Source organism: Elephas maximus, chromosome 16 (assembly GCF_024166365.1).
Source record: "Elephas maximus indicus isolate mEleMax1 chromosome 16, mEleMax1 primary haplotype, whole genome shotgun sequence".
NCBI lineage: Eukaryota > Metazoa > Chordata > Mammalia > Proboscidea > Elephantidae > Elephas > Elephas maximus.
In genome coordinates, this window is record NC_064834.1 from 14438807 (window position 1) to 14462906 (window position 24100).

Genomic DNA, 24100 nt, shown 5'->3' on the forward strand with positions numbered 1-24100 from the left:
GGATCCTGTGGGAGACGTAGAAGGAAACCTGATTCTAGGCTTGATAAGAAGTGTAAAGGAAGACTTGCTGGAAGAGATGACGTGAAACAAAATTGAGATCTAAAGGAAAAGGAATTAGCCAGGAAAATAGGGGAAAGGGGAAGAAAAAGGGATATGGACAAAGTGTTCCAGGCAGAAGAAGCATGCATAAAACCCAGGGAAGAGAGAGCACACTATGCTTAGATAAAACTAGCAAGTTGTTTGTATAGGTTGATGTAGACAGAGTTCAAGGGGTGAGTATTTGAGGTAGGGATGGGGTTTAGTTTTATGAGAGTACTGAGAGATGAGGCTAGAGAGGTAAGCAGAAGCTATTTCTTAACATACTTTGTAAGCCCCATGGAGGAGTCTGAACTGTCCTGAGCACAATGGGGAGCCACTGAAAAGTTTTAAACAGAGAAGATACATGATATGCGTTTTAGAATTATTATTCTGGCTGCAGAATGGAGACTGGATGGGAACCTAGGGACAGAGACAAAGAAACTAGGGAGGAGACTGTTGCAGAAATTTAAGTAAGAGATGATAGTAGTCTAAACCAGGATAGCTAGCGGATATGGAGAGAAATGGATAGATTGTCAAGCCATTTAGGAAGTGAAATAGTAGAATTTGATGAAGGGCTAGATATGGGTTTCTGGTTTAAACAACTAACTACCGTAGATGGGTTCTACTCAACAAGATGGAGAGGACAAGAAAAGAAGGAGGTTTGGTGTGTATGGGGATAATAAATTTCATTTAGTTTTCTATATTTTTGTTTAAAACTCTATTATCTTTCCATCAAATGATATTGTGAATTGCTTAACCCTGATCTTGCTGTGTTTAGTCTTAGGAAATTCATTGTTTCCCCCTGAGTACCTGGGCTTTTATTCTAGAGATCAGTTGGTAAGATTTTCATATAGGATAGCTGAAAATAAAACTCTGAGAATATATACAATTATTTCTCATTGGGGCATTAGTCATCCTTTCTCATGTACTTTTTATCTCCTTATTGATTTCTCTGTCTCTTCAAGTCACTGTTTTGGGGATCTTAACTCAGTTTTCCTTTCATGTACATTATTTATAAATAGAGTGACTGAAATTTCCTAAGTGTAGTATGTTCCATAAATGGTAGAATAACACTGGAGTGAACCAATAAACTGTTTTTAGGCTTTTTCCTCCTCCAAACCTTTTTTGTTGTTGTTGTTAACAGTAAAACATTATAAATATGTTTGAAGCCCCCTTGTCCCTGCCCTTCCTCTCTAGAGGGAATAATTATTCTGAATTCGCTGTGTTTCCTCCCATCTTTTTATACTTTCACTACATGTATTTTCTATTGTATTGTTTGTGTTCTTAGATTTTACATAAATAATACACTATCTTTCTCTGCATGCTTTTTCAGTACCTTTTTTTTGATTGAATTTGTACATGTTGATATGTTGATCAAATTCATCTAACTGCTGTTATCATATTGTAAAACACAATTGATTTATTCATTGCTCTGTGGATGGATGGACATTTAGGTTTTTCGAATTTTTTGCTATATTATACACTTTCACCAAACATGTCTGTATATGTCTTCTTGTGCCCATGTGCATATGTGTAAGAATTCGTCTAGGATGTAAGAAGCCATAGGGTATATGCCTCTTCAACTTTACTGTATGTGGCCAGATGAAAAAACCAAAACCAAACCTGGTGCCGTTGAGTCGATTCCGACTCATAGTGACCCTATAGGACAGAGTAGAACTGCCCCATATAGTTTCCAAGGAGCGCCTGGCAGATTTGAACTGCTGACCCTTTGGTTAGCAGCTGTAGCACTTAACCTCTACGCCACCAGGGTTTCCGTGTGGCCAGATGGGCTCCCAAAAAAGATGCACCAGTCGATACTCTAACCAGCAAAGTATGAGAATTAACATTTCTTCCTATCCTTGCTAACCCTTGTTTTTGTCAGGACTTTAACATTTTAGCAGTTTTGGGTGTGAAATGGTGGGGGTGGGGGGTGGGGAGTGAGGGCTGACCAAATTTTTAATTTTTAACTGACCAAAAAAAGTTAGAGAAATGCTTATTTCAGTGGATTTGTATTTCTTTTTTAATTTTATTGTATTTCTGGTGAAAGTATACATAGCAAAACAGGTTCCCATTCAATAATTTTTACATATACTGTTCAGCAACATTGGTTACATTCTTCGCATTTCATCAGCATTCTCATTATTTCCATTCTAGTTGTTCCATTCCCATTAACTTAGTCTCACTGCCTCCAACCTTCTCATCTATGCTTTAGAGTAACTGTCATCCATTTGGTCTCATATAGATGATTTTTTGAAAAGAGGTCAGTACTCAAGGGTGACATTCCATACTTTTTGAGCTAACGTGCTATTTAGTTAAAAGGTGACTTCAGGGGATTGTTACAGTTTAAGGTTTAGAGTATCTCAGGGCAGTAGTCTTGGAGATTCCTCCAGTCTCGGTGGGTCTGGAAACTCTGGATTCTTTGAGAATTTGAAGTTCTTTTCCACATTTTTCTCCTTTTCTATCAGGAATTATGACCCTGATCAGAACATTTGGTAGTGGTAGCCAGGCATCATCTAGTTCTTCTGATCTCAAGGTAGAGGAGACCACCGTGGTTCATGGAGACAGTTGGTCCTGTAGTCAGGTTCCTTCTCTCATTCTCAGATTTCCAGCTTTCTCTCTTGCTCGAGACAAGTAGAGTCTAATACTTGTATCTTAGATGGCCACTTGCAAGTTTTTATAACTCCACATACTACTCACCAAACTAGGATGTAGAACATAAACTTTATAAACTATATCATGCCACTTGACTAAGTCTTCAAACCAGGAAAACTAATCATGTGACATGATTGGTTATGTCTAAGAAGTATCAGCATCTATAGCCCCTGTTTGTATATGTATATATATATTTAAGAAGTATCAGCATCTGTAGCTATTTGTTTTGTTTTATATATATATATGCACACATGTATATGTATGTGTGTGTATGTATATATTTCTATGGAACTCTGGTAGCATAGTGGTTAAGAGCTCAGCTGCTATACAGAAGGTCAGCAGTTCAAACCCACCAGCTGCTCCTTGGAAATCCTGTGGGGCAGTTCTACTCCGTCTTACAGGGTTGCTATGAGTTGGAATCAGCTCAACAGCAACGGGTTTTTTTTTAATATGTATATGTACATATGTATACACATATATATACACACACACATACACATATATATATACCAAAAACTTATTGCCATCGAGTTGATTTTGAGTCATAGTGACCCTATAGGACAGAGTAGAACTGTTCCACAGGGTTTCCAAGGAGTGGCTGGTGAGTTCGAACTGCTGACCTTTTGGTTAGCAGCTGAGTTCTTAACCACTGTGCCACCAGGGCTCCATAAATATATTTCGTGGTTTGTTTTTGCAAAATTGTATGTAGCATAACATTTACCAGTACATCCTTTTGTTGTGTACAGCTTAGTGGCATCAGTTATATTAGTCAAGCTGTGCATACTTCACACACATTCAGTGCCACCTTTCCCATCACCATAAACAAAAAGAGAATGATTCCCCTCTTCTCCTCCCAACCCCTGGTAACCGCCAGTGCACACCAGTCTCTGTATATATGCCTATTCCTGTCATTTCATAAAAGTGAGATCATACAACATTTGCCCTTATTTTGCTCAGCATAATGTCTCCCGGGTTCATCCACGTTGCAAATTGTTTCAGAACTCGTTTTTCTTTTTGGCTACGCAGTATTCCATTGTGGGCATGTACCACATTTTGTTTATCCATTCATCCAGTTGATGGGCACTTAGATTGTTTCCATCTTTTTGCAATTGTGAATAGTGCTGCCATGAACATAGGTGTACATATATCTGTTCATGTTTTTCTATTACATCACTAGGATGTATACCTAGAAGTGGAATTGCTGGGTCATAAGGTAGCACTATTTCTCATTTCCTGAGGAATCACTATACTGTTTTCCACAGCAGTTATACCATTTTACATTACCACCAGCAGTAGACAAGGGCTCCAATCTCCCTACATCATTGCCAGCATTTTTTGTTTTCTGTTGTTTTGATCAGTGCCATTTTAGCAGGGATGAGGTGGTATCTCATTGTAATTTTGATTTGCACCTTTCTAAGGCTAATGACAGTGAACATCTTTTCATGTGTTTGTTGGCTACCCGGATGCCCTCTTTGGTGACGTGTCTGTTCATGTCTTTTGCCCATTTTTTGATTGGGTTATTTATCTTTTTGTTATTAAGTTGTAGAAGGTTTTGTATTTATTTTCAGTATTAGAGCCTGTTGTAGATTGAATTACGTCCACCAAAAGTATGTATTCTAAGTCTTAACCCCTTTACCTGTGGTTATAATCACATTTGGGAATGGATTTTCTTTGTTTTGTTAATGAGGCTGTATTAGTATAGGCTGTGTCTTAAATCAGTCTCTTTTGAGATATAAAAAGAGCAGATTGAGGAAGCAATGGAGCAAGAAGTCAGGAATGGGGGAAGATAGATGCCACGACACATGAGATCTCAAAAGAACAAAGAAAGAGAAGCTGAAAAGAGACAAAGACCTTCCCCCAGAGCCAACACAGAGAGAAAACCTTCCCTTAGAGCTGGTGCCTTGAATTTGGACTTCTAGCCTCCTAAATTGTGAGAAGATAAATTTGTTTGTTAAAGCCACCCACTTGTGGTATTTCTGTTACAGCAACACTAGATAACTAAGACAATCCTTGTTAGATACGTTGTTCCTGAAGATTTTTTTCCCAGTTGATAGGTTGTCTTTTTACTCTTTTGATAAAGTCTTTTGATTAGCGGAAGTATTTAATTTTTATGAGGCTCCAGTAACCTAGTTTGTTTTCTGCTGCTCCTGCATTTGTAGTTGTGTTTGATAATCCATTATTTAAAAAAAATTAGGTCTCATAGTCTTGCCCCTGTGGTTTCTTCCAAGAACTTCATAGTTTTAGCCTTAGCATTTAGGTCCTTGATCCATTTTTATTTCGTTTTTGGGTACAGTATAAGGTCTTGTTTAACTTTTCTCCATGTGGATATCTAATTTTGCCAGCATCATTTATTGAAGAGACTGTTTCTTCCCCATTGAATGACTTTGGCCCCTTGTTGCAAATCAGTTGTTCATAAATGAGAGTGGATTTGTATTGATGCCATGTTTCTCTTAGTTTTGGCTCTTTCTGCCTGCATTTTGAGCCTATCTTCTGAAGTGCTTTCTTGATATTTTAATATAAAACCTAACAAGTTATATGCATTTTGGCATCAATGATATCTTCGTAGTTCATGTACACTGTTTCTTTCATTTCAGGTGTGTTCCCCACTGTGATTTGTTGCATAGATTCTTATCGTCCAAGATACGCATATTTTTTTGTATGAAAAATTTTTTGGTTTATAACATTTGATTTACTTCAGGTGGAAGTTGAATGTTCACCCTATTGGTCACTTGCATCACTGTCTTGGTCAGCTGATAAGGTAGTAAGATTGTCCAGACATCTCTGAAGCTCACTCAGCTTATAAGTGTACCATACCACCTCAAATGTGGGTCACCAACTCCCCAGACATAGGTGTTTTAAACATATTTCTCTCTTACAAATCAGGTTTTTATCCACTAAGTGTTCTTATGAAGTGCAGTAATTTTTGGATTCGATGTTCCATTTAAATGTATGAGCCGCAAAAATGTATTTCTAAATAATTTTTTTCCTGCTGTTCTATATTATAGTTTATATTGTGACAATAAATTAAAGGGCTCTTTTTTTTGGTATTAGTTTACTTTCAGTTTTGGTTACTACATTCAGTTTAACATGCTAATGTCAACCCTCCATGCCACTTCCTTTGGATCAAGAAAATTTATAGTTCTTTTTTCTCATCAGATTCTAATTATTTGCCCTTTGTATGAAAGCTTCTTACAGTTTCTTTTTGTCCACATTGGTCTGTCTGGTTTTCTTTTTCATTTTATTGCCTATTTGTTTTTTCTTCTTATGTTCTCTCTATTTTGGCAACAGTTTTCCATTTCAAATGCTGCATCACTTCTTTTTCACTTTATTCTTTTCAGAATACTGTTCCCAGGCAGCCTGTCTTTAAAAATCATGAGTAAGTCAGCTGAGCGAAGATTCTTTCACCACCGAAGTAGAACACCTAGAGATCCTCTCCTGTTTTCCATCATGCTTTCAAATAACATCAGACTGTCATGTTGTGTGAAGATATTACTGAGGCTGCCTACATGTATTAATGCCTTACTGTCTCTCTTGCACGTGTTGCGTGTCCCCGAGAGAAGCATTCACAGTTGCTGCCTTGTGAGCACATCTTAGAACTGTACTCTGGTTCTCACAACTGGAAAGTAATAGAATCAAAGTTTAATAAGCTACTTTGGTTTCTGGAATTATGTCATGATCAACTATTAATAAGTTAGTTTCTTCGTATTCTTTCCTAGAGTGAGGCATGGGGTAGAGAGTTAAGGGAGAAGCGTCAGAACGAGTCTTCATTTGTATTTTGAAAACCTTTTTAAGGAGTTCATTGATAAAATCATTTTGAAAACCTTTTTTATTTTTTTTACAATTTTACTTGTTTTGTTGTTGTTGAGAATATACATAGGAAAATGTACTCCAGTTCAGCAGTTTCTACCTGTACGATTCAGTGACATTAACTACATTCTTCCAGTTGTGCAACCATTCTCACCCTCCTTTTCTGAGTTGTTCCTCCCCTGTTAACATAAACTCACTGCCCCCTAAGGTTCCTATCTAATCTTTCAAGTTGCTATTGTCAATTCTATCTCACCTAGATAGTTCTTAAAAGAATATAATGCTCAAGGCAGACATTTTTAACTTGTTAAATTAAGCTATTGTTTGGTTTTAAGAAGACTTCAGGGGGTATTTTTGGTTTAAAGTTTAAAGATTATCTCAGGGTGATAGTTTTAGGATTTAAAAAGTCTGGGGTCCATGAGAATTTTAAATTCTATTCTGCATTTTCCCCCCTTTGGTCAGGATTCTTCCATGGAATCTTCCATCAAAACGTTCAGTGCAGGTAGCTGGGCACCATCCAGTTCACCTGTTCTCATGGCAAAGGAGGGTTGTTCATGGAGGCAATTAGCCACATTCCATTTCCTCCTCCTATCCTTGACTTTTCTCCTTCCTCTGTTGCTCCAGGTGAACAGGGACCAGTTGTGCTTTGGATGGCAGCTTGAAAGCTTTTAAGACCCCAGGCACTACACAGCGAACTAGGAGGTAGTACAGAAGCACTAAACACGTTATTAGGCCAATGAACTGATGTCCCATGAAACCGTGACCCTAAACTTCCAAACCAAGAAATCAGATCTCATAAGGTGTTTGGCTGTACATAAGCAGCCTCCACAGCTACTTTTTATTTTTTTGTCATTGTTGTAAATATGTCTGTCGCACAGCTTGGACAGGTGTACTACTTATTGATAGCAATTACATTAATTGGCTGTTGAAAACCTTTTTAAGGATTTCGTTGATACATTTAGTTTCTATCTATAGGCGACTAAAGGGAGCAAACAAACAATGAGTGGAGGTAGGTATTCGATTGAAACGCTTGGTTGTAACAAGCCATGTGACCTTCCGGTGCAGGCATCTCCAGACTCTGCTTGATACTGGAATCTAACAGGTCACATCCTCAGACTAGGAAATACATGTACTGTGAATGTCAGACCATCACTAGTAAAATGTTACCCGTGACTTTACTTCATCTTGATTCATTGCTCACAAATTCCTTTTCTGCCAACATTTTTTAAAGAACATGTGTTAACACCATTGAATAGGTTATAGCCAAGCCTGGCCCTGGCCAGCTGCACGCAATCAAAATTTGTAAAGAAAATACAGTTGTGTTCCTTTCTCCATCACTTGTCAGATAAGTAGTGTTTATTTTATTATCTAATTTTATTTTTTCACATACTAATCATTTTATTTTAATTTTATTAGCTTCAAAGAAGGAACTATTTGATTTTCTTTATGAGGCATAAAAAGAGCCCTGGAGGATATGACTTTCTTTTTTTTGTTGTTATTTTAAAAACTTTTTATAATGGAAAATAACAAACAAACATGGAAAATATGAGCCTCCATATATCCATTACCAGCTTCAAAAGTTTTTAACATTTTGCCAATTTTGTTTTATCTGTATCCTCCATCCTCTCCTTTTTGTTGTTTTTACTGGAGCATGTTAAAAGCAAATCCCCAGTCATGTCATTTTATCCATAAACAATTCAATATGCACATTTAACTGATGGAGTCTTTTTTTTTTTTTTTTTGTAACATAACCACTTTCTATTATCCTACCTAATAAAATTGACAGTGTTGTGTTTACTCATGGAGTTGTCCCTTGTCTCATGGTGACTCCACACACAACAGTTTGAAACACCACCTGGTCCTGTGCCATTCCCATGGTCTTTTGCGGATTGGACTACTGTGATCCATAGGGTTTTCACTGGCTGATTTTTGGTAGTAGATTGCCAGGCCTTTCTTCCTAGTCCATCTTAGTCTGGAGGTACCACTGAAACCTATTCAGCATCAGAGTAACATGCAAGCCTCCACTGACAGATGGGTGGTGGCTGTGCATGAGGCACATCGGCTGGGGATAGAACCTGGGTCTTTCTCATGGAAGGTGAGAATTCTACCAATGAATCACCAATTCCTCATTCAGAATACCCAGTCCCGATTCAGCTTCTCTGGTCATCTCAAAGATGTCTTTTTACATTTGTGTTTTTTGGTTATGTCTCTTAAATCTCTTATTCTTTTCTTCCCTTCTCTTTTTTTTTTTCATGCCATTTATTAGTTAGAAAAACCTGGTCATGAGTCCTATGAAATGTTCTACATTCTGGAGTTGGCTGATTGCTTCTTTGGGTGTTTTCTGACTTATTCCTTCAGCTCCTGTGTTTCCTGCAAAACTGGCATTAATTAGGTCATGAAGCTGGATTAGATTCAGATTTTTAAATTAACTCCATAGGTGGCGCTATGAACTTTCTGTTGAATTGCATGAAGAGGGCCTAACGTTTTGTCACACTTTAAATGTTGCTGATTGATTAGTGGTTTCAGGTGGTGAGAGCCTGAGCCCTTCATAGAAAGTTCTCACGAGCGCTGAAGGGTTTTGGCAGCCGTTGGTGATCATTTCCTAGAAGCACTGTTTCATTAGGGGTTGGGAAATGGTGATTTTATTTGTTTCATCATTCTTTCTACATTTATTAGCTGGAATTCTATAAATAAGAACTTTCCTTCATCAATTCTTTGGCTACCCTGAACTGTAGTTTATACAAGAGAGGCAGGAAAAATGCTTCATTCTTTCATCAGTTTTTGGAACAATGAGTTGATGTCCTCACAGCTTTCAGTAGTGACCAGTGATTTTTATCTGAAGTATCATTATGAACTCATGGATTTTCATGTATTTTTTGTTTCAATTCATTATTTTGATGCCCAGTTTATCCTAAATTAGGCCTGTAAAAGCCTCTTCGTATTATTTGTCTTTTTGAAATGACCCTATTATTCCTTTATAGCAAAGAGTCTTCCTTGTTTTCGGCACGGTTTTTTTCGAGGCTTATCTTTTTTTATCCCAGAGTAGGAACCAGGCATTTTTCAAATGAGCCTTGATTGCTTTTATCGGGGAATGGCATTTATAGGCCAGAGTTTAAGCTCTAGGGATGCTTATTGCTATCGAGGTTGTCATTGGTTCTAGATCTTTTCGGTGGACAGAGATAGGAAATAATGTGAGTTCATATTATTAATTCTAGTTCAAATTTGAGATTACAGAGTTTATACTCACATCTTTTTTCTCTTGTGTTGAAAATCTTGGTTCCTAATGACAGTAACATAATTACTTCTTTGCATTATCCTCTAATATACCTAAAATGGAGCCCTGGTGGTACAGTGGTTAAGAGCTTGGTTGCTAACCAAAAAGGTCAGCAGTTCAGCTCCACCAGCTGCTCCTTGAAAACCCTATGGGTCAGTTCTTCTGTCCTATAGGGTCTCTACCAGTTGGAATCGACTCAATGTAACAGATTTTGTTTTGGTTTTTGTACCTAAAAGAGTTTTAAAATAACCATAAAAAAACCCCAGTGCCATACTTATTAATAGTAGACTGCTCAGTACAGTTTATTCTTTCTTTGTATTTTTTGTCCTTAGAATATATCGCATTAGATATGACCAGCCATATATTGTTTTAAAGACATTTCAAGTAATTTATTTCTCTTTGTGGTTATGCCACCAAAGTGTTACACAGTTGAGTTCATTCATTTCAACACCCCCCCCAATTTTATGAATTATTCTTTTTATCCTTTTGATTTATTGTTTTTAACTGTGTGAAACCTGTATATGCTTTCAAAGTAGAAACTATATTCATAAGGTACATTCACAGAAGTCTCACTTTCATTCCTGTACCCTTCGCCCAGTTCTGTATGCAACCATTTTATTTTTCTATTTCCATCGTTTCTTTTTGAAAATATAAGCAAGTATGTACGTGTTCCTATTTCCTCCCAACACATACACAAAGGTGTAGCATATTATTAAGTACTGTTTTATACTTTGATGTTGTAATTTACTGATATGTTGTAGATACCACTTTATATCCTATCTGAAAACCCTCATTTCATTTTGCAGCTGTGTGTTACTCTTTTGTAGTTAATTTAACCAGGTTCCTATTGGTGGACGTCTGGTTTGTTCGCAGTCTTTTGCTCATATAAAAATAATGATGCCAGTAACCTTGTGAATATGTTATTTTGTATTTTTGCTATTTATCTTTGAGATATTTTTCGAGAAGTAGTGCTGCTGGATTAAAAAGTAAACACATAGGTAATTTTGCAAGGTAATTTCCCAGTTGCCATGTGTAGGGGTTGTATCATTTTGCATTCCCATCAGCAATGTATGAGAGTGACTGTTTTCCCACAGCCTTACCTAAAAAGGTTCAAACTTTGAGATTTTTGTCAACCTGATAGTTCACTTTTCTTTAATTTAGATTGGCTCAACTATGTACCAGTTTCTTTGCTTATCATTCTTTCTCGTACCTCAGACTTTCCTTTTTGAATTATTTTCCTCCTTCTGGAAACACATCCTTAAGAAGCCCTCATATGTACTTTGACTTGGGATTCTTTGTGATTCCTGAATCTGACGTATGTTTTAATTCTGGAAAATTCTCTACCATTACTTCTTTAAATAGTGCCTGTCCTACATTCTCTTTTTCTGGAATTCTTAAGTAGATATAATTAGGCCTTATTTTTCTCCTTGTCTTTTAAGTAGTCCTTATATTTATCTCTCCTCCCTGCTATATTCTGGGTACTTTAACCAAGGGTAGTTTATTCAGCTCTCTCTTCTAGGTCTATTATTTTCTTCTTAGTTGTGCTAACCTTCTTTGAATCTATCCAGTGAGTTTTTCATCTCATTGATTATAGTTATCAATCCTGGAAGTTCAATTTTTTCTCCACTCAAATCTGCCTGGTTTCTTCTTAAGGTATCTTATATTTGTTGCTCGTGTTTTCTATTTATTTCATTAAACATTTGAGTCATAGTTATATTCTTAATCTAATAACTGTGATATCTGAAGAATTTGGGGAAGTCTTGATACAATTTTGACAGTTTCTGCTGATTTTATTCTTGCAGCTTCATTACAAAGCATCATGTGCTTTGTAGTTTTGGATTATGCGTACTTATTCAGCTGCTGTCATCTGCAGGAAAAGCCTTGGACAAGTGTATGTTTTTCCAGAGTATAAATGTTGCTTCTGCAAGGTGTCCTGTGGGATCACCAACCCAGGATTACTTCAAGTTAATTTCACGGCTTTAAGTTCCCAAACCATGAAGATAGCATAAATTTGAAATGAAAACCTTCCTGACAGAATGCCTGTGAAATTCTTAAGAAATTTTTTTCCCTGCCAAGACTGCAGACTGAGAAAAATAATTTTTTTTTTTTATTGCACAAGATTGTTTTTATTGGCATTGGGGATTTTTAATTTTAACGTTAATATCTTCATTCATGTATTCCAAAACTGACATTGTTTTATCCAGTACCTTGGCATTTTTTTTTTTTAATGTGCCTTAGGTAAAAATTTACAGCACAAATTAGTTTCTCATTCAAAAATTTATACACAAATTGTGACATTGGTTGCAATTCCCACAATGTGATAGCACTCTTCCTCTTTCCACCCCGGACTCCCCATGTCTCTTCATCTAGGCTTCCTGTCCCTTCCTGCCTTGTCTTGCTTTTGGGCAGGCGTTGCCCATTTGGTCTCGTATATTTGTTTGTTTTTATTGTGCTTTAGGTCATGAAAATTTACACTGCAAATTAGTTTCTCATTAAACAGTTAATACACAGATTGTTTTGTGTTTCCAACTCTGTGATATGTCAACAGTCTCCCCTTTTTGACCTCAGTTTCCCCATTTCCATTCATCCAGTTTCCCGTACCTTCCTGCCTTCTCTTCTTTGTCTTTAGGCTGTTGTACCCATTTAGTGTCGTCTACATGGTTGAACTGCATGTGTTATTGTCTGTTTTATAGGCCTGTCTAATCTTTGGCTGAAGGGTCAACCTCAGAAGTGACTTCAGTATTGAGTTAAAAGGGTGTCCGGGGGCCATACTCTTGGGGCTTTTCCAGTCTCTGTCAGACCAGTAAGACTGGTCGTTTTTTGTAAGTTTCAAGTTTGTTCTACATTTTTTAGAAAAATAAATTCTTGTATTGTTTCTCTTTGCCAGTAAAAGGTTTTTTCCTAATTGGTTTCTGCTTTATGTGGGATTCTGGATTCTGACTTGTCACTTTGCATGAGCCCCAGGCTTTATCTCCTATCTCCTGCCTCGTGGTTAAAACCAAGCCTCTAGGTTTCTGATTCTGGTGACGACTACCGGAGCAGATGCAGCTGTTTCCTAAGTTAAAGAAAAGCCAATTGCCGTTGAGTTGATTTTGAGCTGTGGTGATCCCGTGCGGGTCAGGTCAAAACTGTCCTCTCGGGTTTTCAGTGGCTGAGTTTTCAGAAGCGTGTTGCCAGGACTTTCTGTCGAGGCACCTCTGGGTGGACTTGAACTGCTGACCTTTTGCTTAGCAGCTGAGAATGTTAACCATTTGCACCACCTCGGGACTCAGTCATCCTCAAATTACCTCTTGGGTTTTCTAGTTCCTTTTTGGTTTGGTTCCGGGAGACTTGCTTAATTCTTAGGAACTTGGCTATAATTTAAGTACATAATTGTTACATTTTATCCAGCAAATCTGGGTGTTTTATATTAGAAGTTTTTGTTTGTTTTTCAGGCTATCTAGTCCAAAAATAATTTTTCGCTTGCTTACTTAACATGGTATAAACCAAAAACAACATAAAATACCCAGGGCCTTAAAATCTCTAAGTGGCTTATCTGATTTGCTGTTTATAAAGATAGAATGTTATATGGTTAATAGTTATGCTTTTAACATTTTTTTTTCCCATCTTTTACTTATTCTTATAAATGATAATTGTGGTATATTTGAAAAGGTGAAAGGCACAAAGAAATAGAAAACAATTTACTTGTAATCCTCCTCCCAAGGTAACAACTTATTGTTTTGACCTATTTCTGTCTAGATTTTTCTGGCTTTTCTATGTGGCATTTGAAATTATCTTTCCTAATGAAAAATTCAGAGGGAAAAAGGAAACCCAGGTAGTGTAGTGGTTGAGAGTTTGGCTGCTAACCAAAAGGTTGGCAGTTTGAATCCACCAGGTGCTTCTTAGAAACCCTATAGGGCAATTCTGGTCTGTCCTCCAGGGTTGCTATGATTTGGAATCGACTGGATAACAATGGGTTTGGGTTTTTTTTTTAAAAAACTATTTTTTATTCTGAGACCAGAAGAACTAGTTGGTGCCCGCCCACAATCGATGACTGCCCTGACAGGGAGCACAGCAGAGGACCCCTGAGGGAGCAGGAGATCAGTGGGATACAGACCCCAAATTCTCATAAAAAGACCAAACTTAATGGTCTGACTGAGACTAGAGGAATCCCGGCGGCCATGCTCCCCAGACCTTCTGTTGGCACAGGACAGGAACCATCCCCGAAGACAACTCATCAGACATGAAAGGGACTGGTCAGCGGGTGGGAGAGTGACGCTGATGAAGAGTGAGCTAATTATATCAGGTGGACACTTGAGATTGTGTTGGCAACTCTTGTCTGGAGAGGGGATGGGAGGATAGAGAGAGAGGGAAGCCAGCAAAATTGTCAAGAAAGGAGAGACTGAAAGGGCTGACTCGAGAGGGGGAGAGCAAGTGGAAGTAGGGAGTGAAATGTATGTAAACTTATATGTGACAGATTGATTGGATTTGTAAACGTTCACTTGAAGCTTAATAAAAGTTATTAAAAAAAAAAAACTATTTTTTTAATGTCAACTTAGCTGCCTGCTCATTTCCTTGCTCTTATTATAGTTTTTAGGGGTAATATTTGGCTCAGCAACAATAATCTTTTATATAAGAATGTGTTTTTTCTGCCTCCCAGTACTAAATCTCAAGGAAATAGTTAAAAAATAATAGTATTAAGTAGTAAGGTATAATTGCTTAATTGCTGAACTTTTTAAAAGGAAAATTGTAGCTTACATTGTTGCCCTTTCTCCCTATTTTTACCATTTATTTAATATAATATTGGGGGCACAAACTTCTAGAGCCATGTTATGCAGATGCTGATTCCGGCTCTATCATTTATTACCCGTGCAACTGCGGGCCCTTCAGTTTCTCATCTGTGTTAGGATTGCTTTTTAAGAATAAATGGGTGACAGATGCCTGTCGTGCAGTAAGACCTCAGTAGATGTTGGCCATTATTTAAAAATATTTTTGTTTGTTTTATGTATTTTCTTCATGGTTTTATTTTCATATTTCTTCAAGAATTAATGAGGCTGAATATTTCCCCGTGTGTTTTGGTTTTCTGTTTATATTTTATCTCCTGTGAATTGTCAAATATCTCTTCCTCTTGCAACAGAAATTTCACTTCAGAGAGCAGTTGAAATACGACACCAAAAGCACAAGTGATAAAGAGAAACTTAATAGGCTGCAGTTCATCAAAGTAAAGCTTCTGGGCGTCAGAGTGCACCGTCAGGGAAGCCAGACGGTGACCTGGAGGACGGGAAAAAATGTTCGCAAGTCAGAGATCTGATGAGGAGATCCAGAATGTATAAAGAATTTTTACAACTCAATAGTAAAAAGATAAAAAAAAAAAAAAGACACCAAACCAGTCGCCTTGAGCCATTTCCGACTCATGGCAACGCCTGTGCTGCAGGGTAGAACTGTGCTCCAGAGGGTTTTGGAAGCAGATCGCCAGGCCTTTCTTCCGAGGGGCCTCTGAGTGGGTTTGAACCACCAGCCTTTCAGTCAGTAGTCAGGTGTGTAACTGTTGGCAGCACCCAGGGGCTCTAGTAAAAAGAAAAATAACCGAATTCAAAAAGTGGGTAAAGGATTTTAATAAACATTTCTCCAAAGAAGTTATATAAATGGCCAATAAGCACATGAAAAGTTACTCAGCATCATTAGTCATTGTCGTTAGCTGCTCCCAGCTCACGGTGACCCCATGCTCAAAGGAGTGAAACGCTGCCCAGTCCTGTGCCACCCCCAGATCGGTTATGGATTGGACCATTGTGATCCATAGGGTTTTCACTGGCTGATATTTGGAAGTAGATTGCCAGGCCTTTCTTCCTGGTCCATCTTACGCTGGGAGCCCTGCTGCAACCTCTTCAGCATCAGAGCAACCTGCAAACCTCTGCTGACAGACGGGTGGTGGCTGCACATGAGGTGTGTTGGCTGGGAATCAAACCCGGGTCCTCCCTTATGGAAGGTGAGAATTCGGGAAATGTAAATCAAAACTACCATGAGATAACACTTCACCCCCATCTGAATGGCTGTAATTAAAAAAGACAGACGACAGCAAGTTTTGGCGAGAATGTGGAAAAATTGCATCCTCCGTGCACTGCTGGTGGGAATTTAAAATGGCATAGCCACTTTGGAAGATGGTTTGGTAGTTCCTCAAAATGTTAAGCATAGAGTTATCACATGACCCAAAATTCCACTTCTGTGTATGTACTCAAGAGAAATGAAAACATATGTCCACACAAAAACTTGTCCACGAAAATGTTCATAGTTACATTACTCATAACCATAAAACTGGAAACATCCCAAATGTCCATCAACTGATAAAATGTGATATATTCATACGATGGAACATTATTTGGCAATAAAAAGGATGCTACAACATGGATGAACCTTGAAAATGTTATGCTGAGTGAAAGAGGCTCGTCACAAAGACCACATATTGTGTGGCTCTGTCTTACAAAATGTTTACTATGAGCAAATCTATAGAGGAGAAAATAGGTTAGGACTGTGGCCCTGATGGGGAGGTAATGGGGAGTGGCCGCTAATGATTAGAGGATTTCTTTTGGAAGTGATGAAAACAAAATTATATTGTGGTTGCGCAATTCTCTAATACACTTAAAACTCTTGTATACTTCAAACAAGTAAACATACGGTGTGTATATCATTAATGTTGTTAAAAGAAAGAAAAAAACCAGTTGACAAGTTTGCCTCTCTTCCTGTGCATTCATCTCTTGCCCAGATTGTTGGTTAGAAATAAAATAAGTATATCTCAAATGATAATTGCTGCTGTGTTAGAAAATAACATATTTAAACATAATGGATGTTTCATTCTGGTTTGACGGCTGATAATTTAAAAGTCTTGGGCTCTCTAGGTTGTACATCCCATATTACCAGTTGTGTGATTCTTGTAATATTACATTATCTTGTAGATTATTCCTTTATTTTTAAAATCAGGGTGATTGCTGGTTTTCCTTTTGCTTTTTCAGAGGATTTTTATGAAGCTCAAGTAAAAGTGATTAGCACTTTGAAAGCTGTGTAGTCCTAAAAAAATATGGAGTGGTATTAAACTTCTTAAAGTTCTCTGTATTTCTTCTTTCCATAGGAGTGAAACACCAGTCTTTTCTAACAGCCGAGGACTGCTTTGAGCTGGGTAAAGTGGCCTATACAGAAGCAGATTATTACCACACTGAACTGTGGATGGAACAAGCACTGAAGCAGCTGGATGAAGGCGAGCTTTCTACTACAGATAAAGTCTCTGTTCTAGATTACTTGAGCTATGCTGTATACCAGCAGGGAGACCTGGATAAGGCACTTTTGCTCACAAAGAAGCTTCTTGAACTAGGTATGTTAAATGGTCCTGATTCAAGAGTAAAGATATATTGGGGTATGTGTGTGTGCAGTCTATTCTTGTTGTGATAGTTCTGTTCTATAAAAGGAGCCCTTGTGGCATAGTGATTAAGCACTCAGCTGCTCACCGAAAGTTGGTGGTTTGAACCCACCAGCTGCTCCGTGGGAGAAAGATGTGTCAGTCTGCTTCCAGAAAGATTTATAGCTTTGGAAACCCTATGGGGCAGTTCTGCTCTGTCCTATAGGGTCACTATGAGTTGGAATCAACTCAGTGGCATTGAGTTTGGTTTGGCTTAGTATGTTGTGTAAAATCACCATGAACAAAAACAAATACTGAATTAACAAATACTGAACCATTACTCCTAGGGAAAATACCATATATTCACACAAATAACGCATGCCTTGTATGTTTGTTTGCCAACTATGCTGCTCTATGCCAATTTTTTAAAACATGTTGCTATAAAAAAATTTGCATAGCACACTTACGAAAATACCTCATGCGGGGAAGGCACAGTTTGCAAACAAATGAAGAAGGCGTATGTTATTTGCGTAAAAATGTGGTACAGGGATAGCTTCCTGTGAGCCTCTGGTCACAACATTTTCATCAGCTGACCAGTAAATAACCATGTTTTATGTATGTTTCTATTTAAAGATACTTTGTTTAATATATATTATTGCTTCATTGACATTGAACTCATGTCCAACAGCACTATAACTCATGCCCGATTGAAGCTTATGTAACTCAAGTTTTCTCTGTAAGGTGCATCATAACTTTCTTGTGCTCAGGAACGCTAGGCAGCACTTTAGCACTGGGCCTGAGGGCCATTTAAAACAGCAAAATCATCAACAAAAAGCACAAAAATGTGAATGTGGCACTAAATATAGGATGATTGTTTAAGTGATTAAGTGCTATGGCTGCTAACCAAGAGGTCAGCAGTTCGAATCCACCAGGCACTCCTTGAAAACTCTGTGGGGCAGTTCTACTCTGTCCTGTAGGGTTGCTGTGAGTTGGAATTGACCTGGTGGCAGTGGGTTTGGTTTTTTAGGAGGTTTTAGTTTGCAGTATGAGAGCTGAAACAAGAAGGCAGAGCATCTCTTTTTTCAACCTCACCTAGGAATGTATGGGTTGAGAACTCAAATTTTTTGCTGCTCTGTGGGTGCACATGTCTGCAGGAGCACCAGGATTATTGATTTTGGGGTTACAAATAAATTTTAGTGAGGAAGTGCGTTTGCAAATGCTGAATTTAGGAACAATGAGGACTGGCTATACATACGGTTATATAGGAAACCATGGTGCCATAGTGGTTAAGAGCTATGGCTGCTAATCAAAAAGATTGGCAGTTTGAATCCACCAGGCGCTCCTTGGCAACTCTGTGGGGCAGTTCTGCTCTGCCCTATAGGGTCGCTATGAGTCGGAATCAACTCGATGGCAACAGGTGTGGTCATATAGCTTTGAGACATTTAATTTGTTAGTAGTCAAGAACCTTATTTTCAGACATACTTCATCCTTTCTGCATTTATCCTCAGAGTAAATGGCAATTGATTTTTCTCACTTGATAGAACTATAACAGTTTATAAAGACTGCCTGTGTTTCTCCATGGCATACTCTTCAGGAATTTCAAAATTGGACTATAATCTAGCTGACTCAATCAAAATGTTTATTTACATGTTTTCCATGTTAAATTGTAACCTGTTCCCTTGGAAGAATTTTTTGTTTGTTTGTTTATTGCATTTCATCTTCAAAAATAAAGTGATTTGAAATAAATGAATATCTTCTGAGAATTTTACTGCTAGTATTTCGAACAGAGATGTACTGTTTTTCCGAGTATGGCCCGGGGACCATATGCATCAGAATTACTTAAATATTTGATAAAAACAAAAAGTTCTTGGTTTCCATCCTAGATCTACGAAATCAGAATCTCTGAAGATGGAGTCTAGAATTAATACGCTAATAAATTCAGGTGGTCTTTGGCATATAACAAAGCTTTAAAACTTAAAAAATTAATTATTTTTATGAATAGGTAAATATGTGTATGTTAAAAGAGTCAAACAGTTTAAAAGCCATAAGCCAATCATCCAACGATACCCATAGACCCATAGTTTTTTTGGCTGTTGCTTATTTACAGATCTCCCACCCCTGTACTTATTTTTATAAAATTAGGTAAAAAAAAAAAAAAAAAGGTGCATACTGTATATTATAACATATATTGGGGGCAGTTTCCCAAGGATGAGAAACACTTTACAACTCTAGGCTACTGTTCCTAAACCCTTTCATTACTTTCACAGATGAAGTCTGTGCATACTATTCTGCTGTCTTTTTATGTGTGTGTATGTTTGGATTTTTTTCCCCCGGATGGGTGGAGTAACCCTCTTCTTCCCTTACTAAAAGTAGCTAAAAATGATGACTGGCAATTCTGAGGCAGTTAGTGGATTCTAGCTTTACTTGGAAATTACATCTTTAGTTTCCCTTTTTCTTCTCACTTAGAAGTTTGGGGCTGAAATCCACTCAGTCCTCAGAAGTAGACTGTGTTCTGCGTTTGTAATGTATTTGTGGTGAAGGTTGCTTTTGAACTATGTTTGCCCTGTGTTCCCCATGGTGACTACTTTTCAGTCTCAGAAAAATCTTTCCCATTGCTTAATAAGTAGGATGAGTAAGATTTTAAACTTCATCTGACATCCAGTTGAATGTAGTTCCTTTGGCTCGTTTAGTTAGTCCTCAAAGTAGAAACAATAATTACTACCTTGAAGTAAATGGCTCCATCCTTCTCCAGACTGTTTCTATGTACAGTAACTGTATGTCCTGATTTATTTGGGGTGGTACTTGTTTACACTTATCGTTCTGGTGTAATAATTTTTATTAGTGTCCCCTTTTACTCCCAAAAACATCTCGATTGGGAAGATAAGTTGTATGGTTCTCTATATTACTATATTCTGATGCTTGAACAACTGTAAACTAACCAGTGGACATGTTGCTTTTCTCTTCTAATAGATCCTGAACATCAGAGAGCTAATGGTAACTTAAAATATTTTGAGTATATAATGACTAAAGAAAAAGATTCCAATAAGTCTACTTCAGATGCCCCGTCTGATCAGAAAAGCACAGTGAAGAAGAAAGGGGTTGCCTTGGATTACCTGCCGGAGAGACAGAAGTACGAAATGCTGTGCCGTGGGGAGGGTATCAAAATGGTAAAGTGGAAAAGTCAATTGTGTGTGCGTGAGTGTGTGCGTGTGTGTGTATGTGTGTTTGTACACGATTCTAGAGAGAGTCAGAGTTCTTTTATATTCAAGCCTATGCGATGTAAACCCTAACGACTACATAAAGTATTGCAGCATGCCACATGCACTTCACTGTATCACACTTAATATACTCCACATTTAAAACAAAGCTTGTGAATTATATGCCACTAAATGCATTTTTGATAATGTTATCCTTTTTATAGATCAAAAGAGGATTATTTTCCAGGGTGAAGGATGAGTTTAAGGGAAGTGATAAATTTTTTTTCCTGTATCTTAATGCAGAAAAAGATTGCATCAGTCTTATGTGAAAATATACTGTCCTAACTCCTCTTGTGAGACGTAATGGATTCATCTACACAATAATCTCTTGTGGTTTTGCTCCTAGGTGACCCTGACAAGCATGCGTAGTGAAGTGTTTTAGTCTATTTAAGAAAATATTCAAAATGCAGAAAGACTTTCGGCAGTTTGGCTTTAACAGTCATTCTCTAGAACACCTCAGTGTATCTGTAAACATCCCTTTATTTATTATATATCTTTATGTATTTATAACTCAGAATACCAGTGCTTCAGTATGTTAATAGGTATTAGCCCTCCCCCCCGCCCCTGAGAAAAAGTTCCATGGCCAAACAGGTCTGGAGAACAGTTACTAAATGAACCTGAATAGTAGGTTTATGCTTCGTTTCAGGACTTCTCAGTGTTTTTATGAGACTGTGCCTTATGGACATAATATACATTATTTCCTAAAATTAATTGATCATAGAATCCTTTTTAAAGGAATATCATATGGGACTAGTGTTCAGCTGAATATGTGTGTAAAAGGAGGTAGTGAATTTTTGAAGTACCTTTAAAGATAAACATTTGAATAGTGTTTAACTCATTTTCTCTATTACTAATAAATTGAAGCTGGGTTTTATGTTTTGACACTACTGACTGTTGCCAACCTAAAGTCTCACAACTAATAAACAGATCATATCTGTGTTGATACTTTCAGCAGCTAAGTTTATGGGGTACCTGCTAGGACATGCTTGCTTTTGCTGTGAGAGCTCACCATAAGTAAATACAAGGAAAGTTAACACTTAGACGCAAACATTTTTAAAATTTCATCTGTATATATTTCAGTATGTATCTTCTAAAGATAAGGACTCTTAAAAAATAACCAAAATACCACCGCTAAACCTAAAAGAAAGTTAAAATGGTTCCGTAATGTCTCGTTAGTGATCAGATTTCCAATAGTAAGCAGGTATTTTTTTATTGCTCTTCATAACTCTTAGAGAGTAACTGTTAGTTAAATAGAATGACAGGTACAGAATAGAAGTCTGCTAATTTGCCAGTTTATTGATGTGACACACGCATGTCAGCTCTGCCCAAGATCGGAGGAGCATTCTTTTTGTCAGAATAAATTCATCTCATCATCATATAAGAGACTTTTTTGATAGAAAGCCATGGATTTAACTCTAGGTAAATAAAAAAAAAAATTTTTTTTTAAATAAAGGGCATGGAGAATCATTTGTTTTAGTGTGTTATGTAATAACCAAAACAGAAGCTAGTATTGTTCATAGTTCATATATGACATACTTGTTTAATTAAGAGAAGAACCAGCAATGAAATAACTTATGTAGTTAATGTAATACATACATGATGGAAGAAAACATTTTTTGTGGTAAAATTGTTGTTGTGGTAAACCCTTCATAAAAGGACCTGGATTCTTTGTTTAATAACTTAGTTCTTTTTTTTTTTTGAAGCTACCCATTTTGATCCTTACCTTTAAACCTCCCCCTGCCCCCCGTTTTTTTTTTTTTTGCCACAAACATTAGCTGGGAGGTATTTAGGAAAACCTAGCTAGGTTTTATTTTTGTTCTGTTCTTCTAGAAACTTTGTCCTTCAGGGTACTTCTCAGTTACTTTGTGAAGTTGGGAGCAGTGCTGGGCATTCATTTCATAATTTCATAATTCTTTTCGTTTCACATTTATAACACCTGAACTTTACTTTGATGAGAGAAGGGATGAAAAAGAAACCCTGCTTTTTTTCTTCATTTTACGTCACCTATCTCTCCTCCGGCAGTGGGTATCTCTTCTCCAGAGGAAAACTATAAAAATCCTCAAGGCCCTGTTTGATGCAAAATGTTTGCAGCCTACTATTTCTTTTGGGTACCCTTGCAGAGATACTCTGTGCATATGCAAGCGTGATTCTTGTTTCTTACATGCATAGGAACAGGTATTAAAAATATTACTACTCTAATATACTCATCATTTTTCTTATCTTTATGTTTAGACTCCTCGGAGACAGAAAAAACTCTTTTGCCGCTACCATGATGGAAACCGGAATCCTAAATTTATTCTCGCCCCAGCCAAACAGGAGGATGAGTGGGACAAGCCCCGTATTGTTCGCTTCCATGATATTATTTCTGATGCAGAAATTGAAGTTGTCAAAGACCTAGCAAAACCAAGGGTAAATATTTTTTTTTTTCTCCTCACTTTATTGAACTTATATAACAAGGTTTTTTTTTTCTTTCAAGATTACAGAAATGATGATTGATATGTCAGTAACTCCACAGATAGTTCTAGAAATTATTACCTCAGCATAGTGGAGTTGGTAACAAAGCTCCATTTATGCCAGCTTTTCTTAGCTTGTTTTCAAACACAGTGGATAACATACCTTGCAACTGGGTTTGAAGCACTTAATTATGAAAATCTTAGGTGAATTTTATATTTACACTCCAGTCTATGCTTCAACATCTTCCTGAAAACTTTCCTATATATTTTGGAGTCTTGTAATCTGAGAGACTAATCAAAGCCCAATTTTCTCTTACCTTCTGTATTTTTTCTGAAAGAACACTTAAAGCATTTTTGTACCCTTTTCAGTACATTGTTACTAGAAAGATATAAGTGGGCCATAAGCATCATGATAATTTTAAATTTTGACTTCGTAAGTTTTCTGACTTCAACCCGTGTCATTTATCTTAATAAGAAAAAAAATTTAATATAAGCTTAATTGTATAAACTTAGTGTTTAGCATAGAAATTCCTTATTTGTGAAACACTCTTATCTTTTTTCCTATCAGCTTGTCCTTAGGACATATTCTGTCTTTCTGATAGTAAAATACAAACTGTCATTGCTTTCGTAAGGAGATTGTTCGGTAAACACAAGGCATATTTTTGCTCTCTTATTGCGCAGGAGTTGGCAAACGTTTTCTGCAAAGGTCCAAATAGTAAATATTTTTGGATTTTGCAGGCAATATGGCCTCTGTCACAACTGCTCATCTCTGCAGTTGTAGTACAAAAGCAGCAATAGACAGAACATAAATCAATGAGTGTGGCTCTGTTCCAATAAAACTTTATTTACAAAAACAGAGGGAGGGCAGAATTTGGCTGGTGGGTTGTAGTTGGCTGACTCTTGTTATAAAGATTGAATCATCTGGGTATCTCTACTGCAAATAAAGTCTGATTTTTGTTGTTGTTAAATTTTATTGCTTTTCCAATTTTTTTTTTTTTTTTTTTAAACCAAAGGAAGATTACATTGTAAATGGAAAAGCCTGGTATAATATGTATGGGTGCTGTTGTAGGGAATTCTTATAAATCATCGGCCAAGCAGAATGCTATTTATAATTACATCATATTCTGCCACTCTCTTTTGGATTTCTGTTTTAGTCCATGATTTATGATCAATAAACCCAGTAAACCAAAATATCTTGGGTAGAATATTCATAAAG

At 37.1% G+C, this 24100-nt stretch overlaps 1 protein-coding gene across 3 annotated transcripts in view; it reads left to right on the top strand.

The window, feature by feature from the left end:
• The window catches only part of P4HA1 (prolyl 4-hydroxylase subunit alpha 1), a 100397-nt gene that overhangs the window by 30960 nt on the left and 45337 nt on the right, over window positions 1-24100 (top strand). For all 3 annotated transcript variants that reach the window (XM_049854896.1, XM_049854895.1, XM_049854897.1), the window contains exons 6-8: window positions 16911-17150; window positions 20145-20341; window positions 22664-22840. In XM_049854896.1, the coding sequence (XP_049710853.1) occupies window positions 16911-17150; window positions 20145-20341; window positions 22664-22840 (614 nt within the window). The remainder of the gene's footprint in view (window positions 1-16910; window positions 17151-20144; window positions 20342-22663; window positions 22841-24100) is intronic.